Source organism: Oncorhynchus keta, chromosome 2 (genome assembly GCF_023373465.1).
Source record: "Oncorhynchus keta strain PuntledgeMale-10-30-2019 chromosome 2, Oket_V2, whole genome shotgun sequence".
In the NCBI taxonomy this organism is placed as follows: domain Eukaryota; kingdom Metazoa; phylum Chordata; class Actinopteri; order Salmoniformes; family Salmonidae; genus Oncorhynchus; species Oncorhynchus keta.
The window spans coordinates 10,554,686-10,569,096 of NC_068422.1; the positions used below are offsets into that span (position 1 = coordinate 10,554,686).

At 41.9% G+C, this 14,411-nt stretch overlaps 2 protein-coding genes across 4 annotated transcripts in view; both read left to right on the plus strand.

Annotated features, from left to right (window-relative positions):
• The first annotated feature begins 4,000 nt into the window (after nucleotides 1-4,000).
• Nucleotides 4,001-7,398, plus strand: LOC118396768 (60S ribosomal protein L38). Its single transcript, XM_035791197.2, has 5 exons — nucleotides 4,001-4,083; nucleotides 4,277-4,303; nucleotides 5,009-5,069; nucleotides 5,285-5,407; nucleotides 7,326-7,398. Exons 2-5 carry the CDS (start codon nucleotides 4,301-4,303, stop codon nucleotides 7,349-7,351), a joined length of 213 nt encoding a protein of 70 aa, XP_035647090.1. The 5' UTR covers nucleotides 4,001-4,083; nucleotides 4,277-4,300; the 3' UTR covers nucleotides 7,352-7,398.
• Nucleotides 7,399-7,540: 142 nt separating this feature from the next.
• LOC118396758 (protein tweety homolog 2-like) overlaps nucleotides 7,541-14,411 on the plus strand; it is a 133,251-nt gene continuing 126,380 nt past the window's right edge. For 2 of the 3 annotated variants that reach the window (XM_052471496.1, XM_052471504.1), the window contains exons 1-2: nucleotides 7,541-8,998; nucleotides 9,270-9,746. In XM_052471496.1, the coding sequence (XP_052327456.1) occupies nucleotides 9,618-9,746 (129 nt within the window). In that variant the 5' untranslated portion in view covers nucleotides 7,541-8,998; nucleotides 9,270-9,617. The remainder of the gene's footprint in view (nucleotides 8,999-9,269; nucleotides 9,747-14,411) is intronic. The other variant, XM_052471499.1, reaches the window with a different exon arrangement.

The following is a 14,411-nucleotide window of genomic DNA, read 5'->3' on the forward strand; positions in this document are numbered from 1 at the left end:
CCACCAAGCCCATTGTTACCAGGGTAGACAGTGCCACCCATGTTTCACAGTGAGAATTATACCACTCCATTCATGATGGGTTAGTGACCTCTGCTGTCAGTTATCTAGAACTGCATGGCAAAGGTACAGTGGGGCAAAAAAGTATTTTGTCAGCCACCAATTGTGCAAGTTCTCACACTTAAAAAGATGAGAGAGGCCTGTAATTTTCATCATAGGTACACTTCAACTATGACAGACAAAATGAGAAGGAAAATCCAGAAAATCACATTAAGATTTTTAATGAATTTATTTGCAAATGATGGTGGAAAATAAGTATGTTTTTCAGGGGTAGGGACTGGGAGACTAGTCAAGATCAAGGAAAAGATGGACAGAGCAAAGTACAGAACAATTCTTGATGAAAACCTACTCCAGAGCGCTCAGGACCTCAGTCTGGGATGAAGGTTCAAGGTCCAACCTGACATAGCTTGGCAAGATCTGTAGAGAGGTGTTAGAGAAACTCCCCAAATATAGTTGTGCCAAGCTTGTAGCGTCATACCCAAGAGGACTCAAGGCTGTAATTGCTGCCAAAGGTGCTTCAACAAAGTACTGAGTAAAGAGTCTGAATACTTAAGTAAATGCAATATTTCAGTTTATTTTTAATACATTTGCAAAAATGTCTAAAAACCTGTTTTTTATTTTTCATTATGGGGTGTTGTGTGTAGATTGATGAGGGAAAAACTTTATTTTATCAATTGTAGAATAAGGCTATAACGTAACAAAATGTGGGAAAAGTTCAGTGGTCTGAATACTTTCAGAATCTACTGTATCAATGTACGAGCCTATGTGTTAATGAAGTAGTTTTGAAAGTATACGTCCCAAAGGGCAACCTATTCCCTTTATAATGTCCATGGGCACTGGTCTATAGTAGTGCACTGTGAAGGGAATGGGGTGCCATTTGGGATGCATATACTGTCTTTATTAATGAATGCAGAGAGCAGAGTGCATGACTCCGCAGAGACACCCTGAGCCAGTCAAACTCACACCATTAAAGAGAACACTCCAACCCACACAGAGACAGAAGATGTCAATTATTGAGAGGGGGGTATATCATACAGTGCCGCTCTGTACACAAATACAAGGCGGCACTGTTGAACTCTTCGGGCTTATTAATATACAGTGCCATCCCACCACTGCCACGTAGAGTAGGTGTACAGAGATGGAGAGAGAGAGAGGAACAGAACAAACAAACAACGCGCTCATCCATAACATCGATAAGTAAAATACATTTTGCATGTATTAAATATGAACATTGACATAAGTGTGAAATGTATGTTCTAAGACAGAGAAGTTAACTTGTGTCGACACACATTGTTAACCCATCTGATAACAGAGCAGGGAGGAGTGATGAATGTGTGTGTGCGTTAAAGTACCAAATGCTGCCGCGGTCAGTGACGGACTTCTACCTCACAAGAATGATGGAGGCCACTGTGTTCTTGGGGCCCTTCAACACTGCAGACATTTGTTGGTACCCTTCCCCAGAACTGTGCTTCGACACAATGATGTCTCGGAGCTCTACAGAAAATTCCTTCGACCTCATGGCTTGGTTTTTGCTCTGACATGTATTGTCAACTGTGGGACCTTATATAGACAGGTGTGTGCCTTTCCAAATCATGTCCAATCATTTTGATTATCAAGGATAATCAATGGAAACAAGATGCAACTGAGCTCAATTTCAAGTCTCATAGCAAAGATTCGGAATACTTATGTAAATAATATATTTCTCTAACGTAACAAAATGTAGAAAAGTGGAAAGGGTCTGAATACTTTCCGAATGCACTGTATACAGTGGGGCAAAAAAGTATTTAGTCAGCCACCAATTGTGCAAGTTTTCCCACTTAAAAATATGAGAGAGGCCTGTAATTTTCATCATAGGTACACATCAACTATGACAGACAAAATAAGAAGAAAAAATCCAGAAAATCACATTGTAGGGATTTTAATGAATTTATTTGCAAATTATGGTGGAAAAAAAGTATTTGTTCACCTACAAACAAGCAAGATTTCTGGCTCTCACAGACCTGTAACTTCTTCTTTAAGAGGCTCCTCTGTCCTCCACTCGTTACCTGTATTAATGGCACCTGTTTGAACTTGTTATCAGTATAAAAGACACCTGTCCACAACCTCAAACAGTCACACTCCAAACTCCACTATGGCTAAGAGCAAAGAGCTGTCAAAGGACACCAGAAACAAAATTGTAGACCTGCACCAGGCTGGGAAGACTGAATCTGCAATAGGTAAGCAGCTTAGTTTGAAGAAATCAACTGTGGGAGCAATTATTAGGAAATGGAAGACATACAAGACCACTGATAATCTCCCTCGATCTGGGGCTCCACGCAAGATCTCACCCAGTGGGGTCAAAATAATCACAAGAACGGTGAGCAAAAATCCCAGAACCCCATGGGGGGACCTAGTGAATGACCTGCAGAGAGCTGGGACCAAAGTAACAAAGCCTACCATCAGTAACACACTACGCCGCCAGGGACTCAAATCCTGCAGTGCCAGACGTATCCCCCTGCTTAAGCCAGTACATGTCCAGGCCCATCTGAAGTTTGCTAGAGAGCATTTGGATGATCCAGAAGAAGATTGGGAGAATGTCATATGGTCTAAAATATAACTTTTTGGTAAAAACTCAACTCAAAGTGTTTAGAGGACAAAGAATGCAGAGTTGCATCCAAAGAACACCATACCTACTGCGAAGCATGGAGGTGGACACATCATGCTTTGAGGCTGTTTTTCTGCCAAGGGACCAGGACGACTGATCCGTGTAAAGGAAAGAATGAATGGGGCCATGTATCGTGAGATTTTGAGTGAAAACCTCCTTCCATCAGCAAGGGTATTGAAGATGAAACGTGTCTGGGTCTTTCAGCATGACAATGATCCCAAAAACACCACCCGTGTAACGAGGGAGTGGCTTCGTAAGAAGCATTTCAAGGTCCTAGAGTGGCCTAGCCAGTCTCCAGATCTCAACCCCATAGAAAATATTTGGAGGGAGTTGAAAGTACGTGTAGCCCAGCAAAAGCCACCAAAACATCACTGCTCTAGAGGAGATCTGCATGTAGGAATGGGCCAAAATACCAGCAACAGTGTGTGAAAACCTTGTGAAGACTTACAGAAAAAGTTTGACCTCTGTCATTACCAACAAAGGGTATTTAACAAAGTATTGAGATAAACTTTTGTTATTGACCAAATACTTATTTTCCACCATAATTTGCAAATAAATTCATTAAAAATCCTACAATGTGATTTTCTGGATTTTTTTATTCATTTTGTCTGTCATAGTTGAAGTGTATCTATGATCAAAATTACAGGCCTCTCTCATCTTTTTAAGTGGGAGAACTTGCACAATTGGTGGCTGACTAAACTAAATACTTTTTTGCCCCACTGTATATGTCTGCCCTTCATAAAACCAGACTGGGTATCATCAATGATTTGGTCAAGACCATTTTTAAGTCTTTCTGCTGAGATGGATGCAAGTAGCTTTCCATCATTGTATATTAATGTGATTGGTCTCCAATTTTCTAACACCATAGAATCTTTGTTTGGTATGCTTAGGGTTGATATCGCGCTGTGCAGACTGGCGGGTATTATCCAGGCTAAAAGCGGCTGGTGTCTGAGCTAAAGGTAAAGCCCGCTAGCAGTGGTTAACAATGACTAAATAGAAGAAAAATATATAAATAATATATAAATAGCTAATTAGCTGGTTAGCATCTGATGGAGGTTCTAGCTATAAGGTTAAAAAAAAATAGTAGATCCGTATCACATTGGGTGAGACTGGTTGCCGAAAGGTATATTTAATTTAAAAATGGAAAAAGAGATTGAAATATATAAAAAAAGAACGAAAAAAAACAAATGTACAGGGACAATGACAAACACGTCTGCACTGCTACGCCATGTTGGATCAGGAGTTTGCAAATTGGTTATTGTTTCTGAGTGAAGAGAAAGTCGTTCATCTTACATTTGTCCTCCAAGGTATGCCGTAGCTTGACCTATACATTTTACGTCACCGGAAGTTCCATCCTCTTCGTCCCCTCTCTTGCAGGCTGTGTGAGTTGAATATTTTTTCCATACATTTATAATCATCCCCCATCCTTCTTATAACTGCATAATATGCCCCCCAAATTATTAAAGAATGATCTTACAAAGATGTATCCATATAATATACCAAGTTTTAGTTTTGCGTTGCTTGTTCTACTGGAATTATCTGCATTCTGACCCATGTCTTTCTACGGTCTTTCAGGCTTCAGTCCGCTGACACGGCAAGATGGTGAGGACCATTTTCTTAGAATTTTAATTACATGGCTAACTCATGGCAGACTTTTGTTTCGTAAGCTTAGTGTTAGATATTTCGGTCCAACGTTGGTATCTGTTTGCCTGGTTGTTACCTGTGCAACTAGTCAGCCAGCATTATCTAACCGAGTAGGCTACTAGTTAGTTCAGGCCAATTCTGGTACGGCCTAGTAATGCTGCGGTGGTTGGCTACCGCCAGTACACGAGTTGCTAGCTAACTTAAACTGATGTTGTGTAGCTATTTCGTTAGTAACTGAAATGTCAACGAGTCGAGTGGTGATAGCTGCCTTTCACTGTAACTATGTTACAACTGTCATCGTGAGTTGTAACGAGCCAACTAGTGAACGTTAGCTAGCCAATGTTAACCTGGATAACCCGCATGTCTTAGCAAGTTGTCCAACCATCACAGGCTGTCTCGTGCTTGTGATGCATTTACACGCTTGCCAGAATAATGGTGGACCGAGTGCTAAATTCCGATATTACCAGAATCTTTAGTTCCACCGGTCCACTGACAATCCTCAGATTACTTTCATTTAGTTAGCTTGTTATTATTCTCTTGGCTAGATGGCTATGTCAGCAATGAGGCTATAAAGTCATGCCATGTTAGCTAAGCTATTTGCATTGAGTAACCCCTGTGGTTGTTGCAGAACATTGTACTTATTATTTACCTGTTGTATTTCAGCCACGAAAAATCGAAGAAATAAAAGATTTCTTGCTTACAGCAAGGAGGAAGGATGCCAAGTGTAAGTATTACATTGTTGCCCACATGCTCTGCTCATCTGACACTTTCTGACAATTGAATCAAGTATTGTGCACTGGTCAGTACACTCAAAATGTGGAGTTTTGTTGACACTTATGTCTTTATCATTTCTGCACCCACATAGGATTCTGTTTGGGAACGCTGACTGCGAACCATAGTGTTGAATGTATAGATTGCTTCTTTTTTATTATCCCACAGCCGTAAAGATCAAGAAGAACAAGGACAATGTGAAGTTCAAGGTGCGTTGCAGCCGGTACCTGTACACCCTCGTCATCACAGACAAGGAGAAGGCAGAGAAGCTGAAACAGTCCCTGCCCCCAGGTAAGATGCTCAACTTTCATCACATGGAATGTCGCATGTTGTGGTTAATTGGGTTGGTAATTGGCACAAGGAGTCTGAAATCTGTTTTATAGGGCCATCTCTCAAGACCTTTAATCCTGAAGTCTGGTGACAATGTCCAGTCTATAAAAATGTTATTTTGTCAGTGCAGAGTGGTTACAAATTGAACATGATGAAGTAATCTGATCTAATACTATGCAAGTTGTCCAAACACCACATGTTTGGTGCTTGTGGTGCATTTGCACACTTGCTAGGAGAGTAAGGATAGACCTAATGCTTAGTTTCAACTTCCTCAGAAATTGAGTTCCACCAGTGCATGGACGTATGTTCCTTAATGCTTTGAGCTGTCTGGGAATATTTGTGGCCAAACTTTTTTTTTTTATCTGATAGAAAAACGCAGCTTGTTTCCATTGCCGCTGAAGATTCTAAAGTGAAACTGACAGCGTTTTAACTATTTTGGAAGATATGAACCAGACAATCATATCAGTTAAAAATATAAAATTCCCAGTTTATGCTACAAAACTCTGTAAGAGGTTTTAAAAATAGGTTATATTTGACTCAACAGTCCATGACGTACACTAAGGAATTGTTGGCAGAATAGGTAGTTGCAGTTCAATGTATGATTTAATATAACTCAACAATACATTTTGGACAACCAAGAAAAGTATTGTTCTCGGGTTGTTTAAAAAAAAAAATCATATCTTCTTTATTTAACTAGGTAGGCCAGTTGAAACCTACCTACTATTTCTACTTTGCAGATTCTTCCATTGCAAAACTACCATTCCAGTGTTTTACTTGCTATATTGTATTTACTTTGCCACCATGGCCTTTTTTGCCTTTACCTCCCTTCTCACCTCATTTGCTCACATCGTATATATTATTGACTGTATGTTTGTTTTACTCCATGTGTAACACTGTCGTTGTATCTGTCAAACTGCTTTGCTTTATCTTGGCCAGGTCGCAATTGTAAATGAGAACTTGTTCTCAACTTGCCTACCTGGTTAAATAAAGGTGAAATAAATAAAAACACATTCTCATTTACAACTGCGACCTGGCCAAGATCAAGCAAAGCAGTGCGACACAGAGTTACACATGGAAAAAACAAACGTACAGTCAATAACACAATAGAAAAAAAGTATATATACAGTGTGCAAAGGGTGTTAGGTAAGGCAATAAATAGGCCATAGTAGCAAAGTAATTGCAATTTAGCAAATTAACACTGGTGTGATAGATGATGATGTGCAAGTGGAAATACTGGTGTGCAAAAAAGTAAATAACTGCTAGCAAACACAGTCCAGTGCAAAGTGAATAATAGCAGGTCTGTGGCAAATTTCTTCGTTTTCGTGAAGGCCTACTGTAGCTCTGCTAGGCTATGGCACACTGGTCTGCGTAGACTCTGTTTCTATTTACTGCATTATCTGTTAATAGTTCAAAAACATTGCTGTATGGCACACTGGTCTGCGTAGACTCTGTTTCTATTTACTGCATTATCTGTTAATAGTTCAAAAACATTGCTGCTGCTTTCCCATTCTATGTTGCTAAATCATTTTTGCAAATGCCTTATGTTATTCCCAATCTTTTAAACTTGACCACATCTAAGTGGTTGCTTGTCAGAAAATGTTTTAAAGTGTCATTCTTCCTGGGGGTGTATATGAACAGATTTGAATAATAAATTGCTCTTATCCAGAGCAGTTAACTGCCTTGCTCAAGGACATAAAAACAGATGTTTCCCAAAATCTGCTCAGTGATTTGAACAAGCAAACTTTCTCTTGTCTTCCTACCGCCAGTACCATTTCTAATAATGTCGATCTATCAAGTTTGTGGCTTGGTCACTCAAAGCATATTTTGTGAATGAGCATGATTCATGTAATGTAGTTTCTAACAGCTCATCTCTTTTCAGGTCTGGCTGTGAAGGAGCTCAAGTAGAGGACTATCTTCGTGTACAGTAAATTGTAATAAAAAGAGAAACCATTTGTCTTTGTCATGCCTGTTGTTCCACTACAGTAAATTATCTATATTCATGTATAACATGCTTAGAGGCTCTATTTTGGAAGAAGGCAAAAACGAATGTCTGCCGAATGAAGTGACTTGATTATCTAAGAGCTAGTTTCCCAGACAGATTAAACCTAGTCCTCAGATTTAAAGACTTCCTCCAATGATTGTTTTTTGTTTGTACTTGTCCTATTGCAGTGGTATCCCAAGTATAAATACGATGTACACTAAAGGGTAAAAAAAAAAGTTTTCTATTTGGTGTTTTTTATACAGCTGCAAACTTTAAGGAGTTGGGCATTCAAGAGTTGGTTTGATTGGAAGTCTTGATGTCATCGGCCTCCCCATTGCTTGAGGAGCACTAGAGAACAGAAGGCCCACCCCCACTGGTGCTGTCATGACTTGCATGGATCACCTGTTGAGATGTGTAATCAGGTGTTTAATGATGTGACGAAGAGACTGCTGCTGTTGAAGATTCACCATTGAGGATGCTCTTAGTCCAGGACTAGGCTTACTCATTGACTGGGAAACTGGCCCTAGACAAATTTGACAAGTTATCTGTAGTGGAGTCAAATCAGTTACTACACAGGCTCTTCCAATACTCAAATGATGTAACCACATCTAAATTGTTTGGGGTGGTGACTACTAAGGTGGTAACATTACTTACACACATCCAATCACTTAGCCCTGTGCTTACTTCATGGACTGGTGGATTTAAAAACAAATATGCTCCTGAAAGTGACACGGTGAAGAACCTGCCATTATTACAGATGCTATTACTTTACCCACACTACCATTTAATGGATTTGGGGCAGGAATTATGTATATAGACTTAGTGAACAATCTAGTGGTTATGACTAATTGAAAGGTGTGGATGGTAAGTTTCTTTTGGCCTAGTTAGCTGAAGCCTGCACAGTAAGTGGTTGTGAACAGCGGTCTGATCAATTCGTTATGAAGTCAAATAGGCCTAAGGACAGTACCATTGACATGCACGTCTAGGGCTAAAGTTCTCCATAGAATCAGCCTTGGGGTGGCAGGGTAGCCTAGTGGTTAGAGCGTTGGACTAGTAGCCTGAATGTTGCAAGTTCAAATCCCCGAGCTGACATGGTACAAATCTGTCGTTCTACCCCTGTTCCTAGGCCGTCATTGAAAATAAGAATTTGTTCTTAACTGACTTGCCTAGTTAACTAACTGTAAAATGAGACTCATCCACTTCATACAGAATGTTCTGAAGGTTGAGACTTCCTTGTTTGTCTCAGCATGCTCGAATGTTATTTAGTGTTTTGCTTTATTTGTTGGAATGACCATAGCATTGTCTACTACATACATAAAGGTTTGCGTCTCAAATGGCACACTATTCCTATATACTGCACTATTTTTGAACAGAGATTTATGGGTCTTAATCAAATTAGCAGCCTATAAGGAATAGGGTGCCATTTTGTTATTTAAAATATTGTAAGGTTTCGGGATAGTAAATTAGAACCCATTCTTCAGTTCACTGTTAACACTGGGTCATTGTCCAGCAGCTGTTTGCAGACTGAAAAAAGACCAGGCCAAATCCTCAAACTGCGCCATATGACTACGGTAATGCTATCAGTTGTGCGTTATTTCCACGGCACTTTGGTAAACTTTGACAGATTCTGCATGTGAGTTTATTTACACTAGATGGGGGTGTTGGAAAGTCAATGGGAGCTACCCGGATATCAATGTTGCTTTTGTGAACATTTCATAATTATTCTATATTTGGCCTATACCTATACTTTTTTCATAAACTTGAGTATCCATTTACCACGTGCCAAGTCTTACTTTTTCCAATTACATTTTTTTTCATTACTATTCGTGTTCCTACTTTCAGGTTCTGCGCTCTCTCGTTTTGTCTCAAGCGTTTCTACGCGCTCCGGTGTAAGGGACGGCCCTTGTCTGTGGAATGACTGAACCAGCAGACCGTAGCGGTAGGATGGCTGTGGTTGAAACGGGCTGACCGAGCACGGTGTGCTTGCTAATTTTATTTTTCACGAATAATTTTGGAATGCTTTCATTTAACGATCTCCCTGCATATTTTGTCTACTGTGCGTGTGAACGAGTTTACATTATCCAGCATGCCTTTTCATTACTGTTTATAGCTTTGTTACAGAAGACGGGACTGAGCTGTCGGTTTACTAAAGAAGACTACTAGATATTTGATCATTAAACTCGGGCCAGGATGTCTTCAATACGGGAGGATTATATGGCACCTTGGTGGACATATTGGCTACACGATTTCCCTCATGTCAATTTGAACTTTCAGCCCATCGACAACACGTTCACCCCCCAGGATCAGAACTACCAGCAGGTTCGTGGTAGACACCGATATTTGGCCCACGCGGGTCTCATAATCTCCATCCCATTTGGCACCGACCTTAATCCCAATATATTGTACAATTTTTGACCATGGCCTTCAGAGCTCTGGTCAAAAGTAGTGCACTATAAAAGTAATGGTAGGATGCCATTTGGGATTAAACCATAACATGCTGGCGGTTCCCACTTTTTCAGCAAGATGCTAGACATTTGTGAATAGTCATCTGAGAGATAGTGCACCCCAGAAAGGACATTATCTTATTTGTAAATATCAAAGATTAAATGTAATGTTGCAAGTAAATTTAACATTGCATTGTGGTCTGTCCTGTGTAGGCTGACCATACTTCTGCTGTTGGCAGAAATTCTCAGATTAAGCAATTCATTAATTTGATAATCCTGATGGAAGAGAACGGGATATTTTGTATCTTTAAAAAATAAAATATTTCACCTTTATTTAACCAGGTAGGCCAGTTGAGAACAAGTTCTCATTTACAACTGCGACCTGGCCAACATAAAGCAAAGCAGTGCGACAAAAACACAAACACAGAGTTACACATAAACAAACGTACAGTCAATAACACAATAAAAAGCAATACATAGGCCATGGAGGCGAAATAATTACATTTGAGCAATTAAACACTGGAGTGATAGATGATGATGTGAAAGTTGAGATACTGGTGTGCAAGAGGGTAAGTAATAATATGGGGATGAGGTAGTTGGGTGTGCTATTTACAGACGGGCTGTGTACAGGTGCAATGATCGGTAAGCTGCTCTGACAGCTGATGCTTAAAGTTAGAGGGAAATATGTCTCCAGCTTCAGTGATTTTTGCAATTCGTTCCAGTTATTGGCAGCAGAGAACTGGAAGGAAAGGCGGCCAAAGTAGGTGTTGGCTTTCGGGATGACCAGTGAAATATACCTGCTGGAGCTTGTGCTATGGGTGGGTGTTGCTACGGTAACCAGTGAGCTGAGATAAGGCAGAGCTTTACCTAGCAAAGACTTATAGATGACTTCGAGCCAGTGGGTTTGGCGACGAATACGTAGCGAGGACCAGCCATCGAGAGCATACAGGTTGCAGTGGTGGGTAGTATATGGTGCTTTGGTGACAAAACGGATGGCACTGTGATAGACTACATCCAGTTTGCTGAGTAGAGTGTTGGAGGCTATTTTGTAAATAACATTGCCAAAGTCAAGGATCGGTAGGATTGTCAGTTTTACGAGGTTATGTTTGGCAGCATGAGTGAAGGAGGCTTTGTTGCTAAATAGGATACCGATTCAATACTTAATTTTGTATTGGAGATGCTTAATGTGAGTCTGGAAGGACAGTTTACAGTCTGACCAGACACCTAGGTATTTGTAGTTGTCCACATATTCTAAGTCAGAACTGTCCAGAGTAGTGATGCTAGTTGGGTGGGCGGGTGCGGGCAGCAATCGGTTGAAGAGCATGCATTTAGTTTTACTAGCATGTAAAGGCAGTTGGAGGCCACAGAAGGAGTGTTGTATGTGTCCAAGGAAGGGCCAGATGTACACAGAATGGTGTCGTCTGCGTAGAGGTGAATCACCAGCAGCAAGAGCGACATCATTGATATATACAGAGAAATATAACCCTGTGGCACCCCCATAGAGACTGCCAGAGGTCTGGACAACAGGCCCTCCGATTTGACACACTGGACTCTGCCTGAGAAATAGTTGGTGAACCAAGTGAGGCAGTCATTTGAGAAACCAAGGCTGTTGAATCTGCCGATAAGAATGCAGTGATTGGCCAAGTCGAAAGCCTTGGCCAGGTCGATGAAGACGGCTGCACAGTACTGTCTTTTATCCATGGCAGATATGATATCGTTTAGGACCTTGAGCGTGGCTGAGGTGCACCCGTGACCAGCTCAGAAACCAGATTGTGTAGTGGAGAAGGTATGATGGGATTCAAAATGGTTGGTGATCTGTTTAACTTGGCTTTCGAAGATTTTAGAAAGGCAGGGCAGGGTGGATATGGCTATAACATTTTTGGTCAAGAGTTTCTCCCCCTTCAAAGAGGGGGATGACCACGGCAGCTTTCCAATCTTTGGGGAAATTAGACGATACGAAAAAGAGGTTGAACAGGCTAGTAATAGGGGTTGCAACAATTTTGGCAGATAATTTTAGAAAGAGAGTGTCCAGTTTGTCTAGCCCAGCTGATTTGTAGGGATCCAGATTTAGCAGCTCTTTCAGAAAATCCTTTGCCTGGATTTGGGTGAAGGAGAAGCAGGGGGGGGGCTTGGGCAAGTTTCTGCAGGGGGTGCAGAGCTGTTGGCCGGGGTAGGGGTAGCCAAGTGGAAAGCATGGCCAGCCATAGACAAATGCTTACTGAAATGATCGATTATTGTAGCTTTATCGGTGGTGACCTAGTTTCCTATCCTCAGACAGTTGGGAGTAGGTGCTCTTATTCTCCATGGACTTTACTGCATCCCAGTGCTACGGGATGCACATTTCTGTGAGGAAAGCTCAGGTTAGCTTTTTCAACTGACTGTGTATATTGGTTCCTGATTTAACTGAAAAGTTGCATGTCGCGGGGGCTATTCAATGCTAATGCAGTTTGCCACAGGATGTTTTTGTGCTGGTCGAGGGCAGTCAAGTCTGGAGTGAACCAAGTGCTATATCTGTTCTTAGTTCTACATTTTTTGAATGGGGCATGCTTATTTAAGATGGTGAGGAAGCACTTTTAAAGAGCAACCAGGCATCTCCTACTGACGGAATGAGGTCAATATCCTTCCAGGATGCCTGGGCCAAGTCGATTAGAAAGGCCTGCTCGCTGAAGTGTTTTAGGGAGCGTTTGACAGTGATGAGGGGTGGTCGTTTGACCGCAGACCCATTACGGACGCAGGCAATAAGGCAGTGATCGCTGAGATCTTGGTTGAAGACAGCAGAGGTGTATTTAGAGGGCAAGTTGGTCAGGATGATATCTATGAGGGTGCCCATGGTTATGGATTTAGGGTTGTATCTGGTAGGTTCCTTGATATTTTGTGTGAGATTGAGGGCATCTAGTTTAGATTGTAGGATGGCTGGGGTGTTAAGCATATCCAGGTTTAGGTCACCTAACAGTACGAACTCTGAAGATAGATGGGGGGCAATCAATTCACATATGGTGTCCAGGACACAGCTGGTGGCTGAGGGGGTCTATAACAAGTGGCAATGGTACAATACTTATTTCTGGAAAGGTGGATTTTTAAAAGTAGAAGCTCGAATTGTTTGGGCACAGACCTGGATAGTATGACAGAACTCTGAAGGCTATCTCTGCAGTAGATTGCAACTCCGCCCCCCTTGGCAGTTCTGTCTTGTTAGAAAATGTAGTTTGGGATGGAAATTTCCGAATTTTTGTCGCCTTCCTAAGCCAGGATTCAGACATGGCTAGGACATCAGGGTTGGCGGAGTGTGCTAAAGCAGTGAATAAAACAAACTTAGGGAGGCTTCTAATGTTAACATGTATGAAACTAAAGCTTTTACGGTTACAGAAGTCAACAAATGATAGGAAGTTGGGAATTGGTGTGATGCTGGGGGCAATGGGGCCTGGGTTAACCTCTACACCACCAGAGGAACAGAGGAGGTGTAGGATAAGGATACGGCTAAAGGCCGTAGGACTGGTCGTCTAGTGCGTTGGGGACAGAGAACAAAAGTTGCAGATTTCTGGTCATGGTAGAATAGATTCAGGGCATAATGTACAGACAAGGGTATGGTAGGATGTGAGTACAGTGGAGGTAAACCTAGGCATTGAGTGATGATGAGAGTGGTTGCATCCCTGGAGGCACCAGTTAAGCCAGGTGAGGTCTCCGCATGTGTGGAGGGTGCGACACACGAGCTATCTAAGGCATTTAGGATGGGTCTGGGGTCTCTATAGTGAAATTAAACAATAATTACTAACCTAAACAGCAGTAGACAACGCATTTAAAAAAAAAAGATTACCTTTATTTTACTAGGAAAGTCAGTTAAGAACAAATTCTTATTTTCATTGACGGCCTAGGAACAGTGGGTTAACTGCCTGTTCAGGGGCAGAACGACAGATTTGTACCTTGTCAGCCCGGGGATTCGAACTTGCTAGCTTTCGGTTACTAGTCCAACGCTCTAACCACTAGGCTACCCTGCCGCCACTGACATTAGGGAGAGGCATGAGTAGCCGAGTGATCATCTGGCCCAATGAGCAGCAATAGGTGAAGGCAGGGGGCTGTTCGGTTGTCGCTACTACACTAGTGCTGGAGACACGGCGATTCAGAAAGCTAGCAGGCCGTGGCCAGCAGATGGATCTTCGGTGACGTCTCAACAGAAAAGCCTGTTGAAACCACCTCGGACAATTACATTGGCAGACCATTCGTGATGGATCGGCAGGGCGCTGTGTTGGCAATAAAGGGTCCTGGCCAATTGACAAGAGGTATTGTAGCCCAAGAATTAGCTGGTGGACCTCTTTGGCTAGCCGGGAGATGGGCCTAGCTGGAGGCTAGCTCCAGGCTAAATGGGGCTTACTTCGGGACAGAGACGTTAGCCAGGAACAGCCACTCGGATTGCAGCTAGCTAGCTGTGGTTATCCGGTGTAAAGGTCCAGAGCTTGTGGTAGGAATCCGGAAATGTGGTAGAGAAAATGCTCTGGGTTGTTATTGCGCTGTGCAGACTGGCAGGTATTGACCGAGCTGGGGCTGG